At 30.5% G+C, this 2,502-nt stretch overlaps 1 protein-coding gene across 1 annotated transcript in view; it reads left to right on the forward strand.

The window, feature by feature from the left end:
* Positions 1–1,053: 1,053 nt before the first annotated feature.
* LOC139527706 (solute carrier family 13 member 2-like) overlaps positions 1,054–2,502 on the forward strand; it is an 18,805-nt gene continuing 17,356 nt past the window's right edge. The window contains exon 1 of the mRNA XM_071323330.1: positions 1,054–1,686. Coding sequence (XP_071179431.1) covers positions 1,573–1,686 — 114 coding nt within the window. The 5' untranslated portion in view covers positions 1,054–1,572. The remainder of the gene's footprint in view (positions 1,687–2,502) is intronic.

The raw sequence follows: 2,502 nt of genomic DNA on the forward strand, positions 1-2,502 counted from the left end.
TCGAGTGGTTTAGGGCGACCGACACGGTGCAGGAGTAGTCTTAGAGCGTTAGACAGTGTTTTCCTCGATACCATAACAGCATGAGTTCGAATACTGTCGAGGGAAAACACACATTTACTTTGGCAAATTTGCAGATTTAACATTGGTGTGCTGATATTTAGAGTAATTATGAATATAATAAAATATATTGTTAACTTATTTTAAAATATCCTTTAGTAAAACAAAAGAAAACACTAGGTAAAATTTAGCAAATTTGATATGTTCAGAAAAATATTCAACACCTAAAATAATTTTAAACTAAAAATATAAAACATACCGCTTAGTGATTCAGATGCTATTTTCACTTTTTAAAAAGTTACACACAATATTTGATAATCATGAAAATAAACGGTAATATATAAGTACATCTTCTTGCGTGAGCAACGTGAAAGGATTGGCTTATACCCTAAGGCTTTCGGATTTTCTGAGAATTCTTTGATTTGCTTTTTTTTTTTTGCTTCATAGTTTAAGGTATGAATAATCAAACTAAAAATCGAAATTACAGTATATATTTATTGAATAAGTCAGTGTCATCATACAAAAATCATGTGCCGGGTAATGCACAGAAAAGTGACGAAAACACTATAACCCCAAACGTTTATAAGATTGATAAAAAAATTCTGAAAAGATTTAGGTTTCAATAATAAAAATCGTTCAATGAACACGAAAAACACAATGCATGTAATTCATCAACTAATGATATATTATAAATGCTTAAAATATGTGTACATTTTAGTTTACAACATAAAATGTATGTCAAAGGTCATATGGAACTAGCTGTGACTTTGCATAAACATGTACGGTGGAGGTTTAATCACACGCTGCATAAAAAAACTATACCACGTGGCTCCTGTAATGCATAATATTATGGGTATATAAAAAACATCATAGAGTATTCAACACAGTGACTGTAATCCTAATTTACTTACATTTATTTTGCACCTACTGAGATAAATGAGCTTTTGATTAAGTGGATATTTTTTTAGCATTCGAAGAACTCTTATCATGTTATGTATGCAAGTACATTTGTAACACTACAGTTTTGGTCAGATTGTGACAGTTCTGTCGTAATTTATTTCGCTTTTAAAAGCTACAAGAGGATCGCATATTAAGCAGCTAGTAGTCTTTCAGGGAATTTCAAACTTTTAATTTAATTTGCTTTATCTATAAGTCAATGTCACATATTCTTTTTATATATGTTTAAATTTGGAATTTGAAAGCTATTCGGATCTTTAGTTTTCTTTCGTGGAGAGCAGACACACAACAATCTGTCCGCGGACGCGACAGCAACAGACAGTGTTAGTCCTGTATTTGTAGGGCTGTAAAAATGAGCTAACTAACGGTGCTTGTTCGGCAATAATTATGTAATAAAAATCAACAACAGCTTATCCGATTTTTCATGACCTACTGTGTTGGATTTAAAATACAAATTTCAATACACTATCAACATGCGATATTGATAAGCACAAAGAGTTGAACTATTGACCGCATTTGTGCCAGTTAATTTAATTCAATACACGTGTTTTGTTAAAAATGATACGAGAAAAAGTGGCGTGGTTCTTACGAAATTTATGGGCAGTGAGGAATATTATCATCGTTTTTATTGCATTCGTTGCACCAATAAATTTGGCAATCGGAGACAGCAAGGTTAGTCATTTCACTATTATATATCCTTTGATTTTTGATACCTTCGAGCTCAGTTAAATTATTTGTTTAGTAAACAAAGGGTTGTCTGTATTCAAATTTTAAAACGGATATGGCAAATGTGAGAATAGTTATCAGAGAGTAAGTATATTCTATACTGTTTAGTGTTGCAACTTATAAATTTCGTTTTCAGCAAACTCATTTGAAAAAATAAAAGACGATGTTTATAATTCAAAATTATTTAATCACAAACGTGATAGGATTCAATATCAGATCGATACATTTGCAGTTAAGATGAACTGTTCGAGTTTGTTTACTCGGTGACGTCCAGTTTAATTTATTGTTTGTTTAGATGAAGAAAAAAAGTACAGCTGTTTTACTTCTTGTCGTTTTTTTTATTTGTTTACTTTGAGTTATAATTAATAAAAGGCATCTGCTTTCAATTTACAAAAAGTTGATTTTCAAACATAAACTAGCTATGATATGGATATTTATGTACGTTACAGTATTCTCGTCCTAGTATTTATGAAATCTTTGTCTCTGGATGCAAATTTACCAGCAATCAATAACAAAACATAAATGTTGTTTGTTTATACCATGTATACTAGAAACTTTGTATACCATTGATTGTATGTAAACATAGAAGGTCATACAGCATGTGTTGCCAAACATAATCATTATGATTGAATGGCCTGTAACATTTGTTCTTTATGAAACAATGATCTTATGATATGAGGTATTTATAGATCATATATAACATAAGTAATGCCATCTACATTTCTTAAGCATATCCAAAGATCCATGCATATAATCATGATA

The sequence above is a fragment of the Mytilus edulis genome, chromosome 6 (genome assembly GCF_963676685.1).
Source record: "Mytilus edulis chromosome 6, xbMytEdul2.2, whole genome shotgun sequence".
Classification (NCBI taxonomy): Eukaryota; Metazoa; Mollusca; class Bivalvia; order Mytilida; family Mytilidae; genus Mytilus; species Mytilus edulis.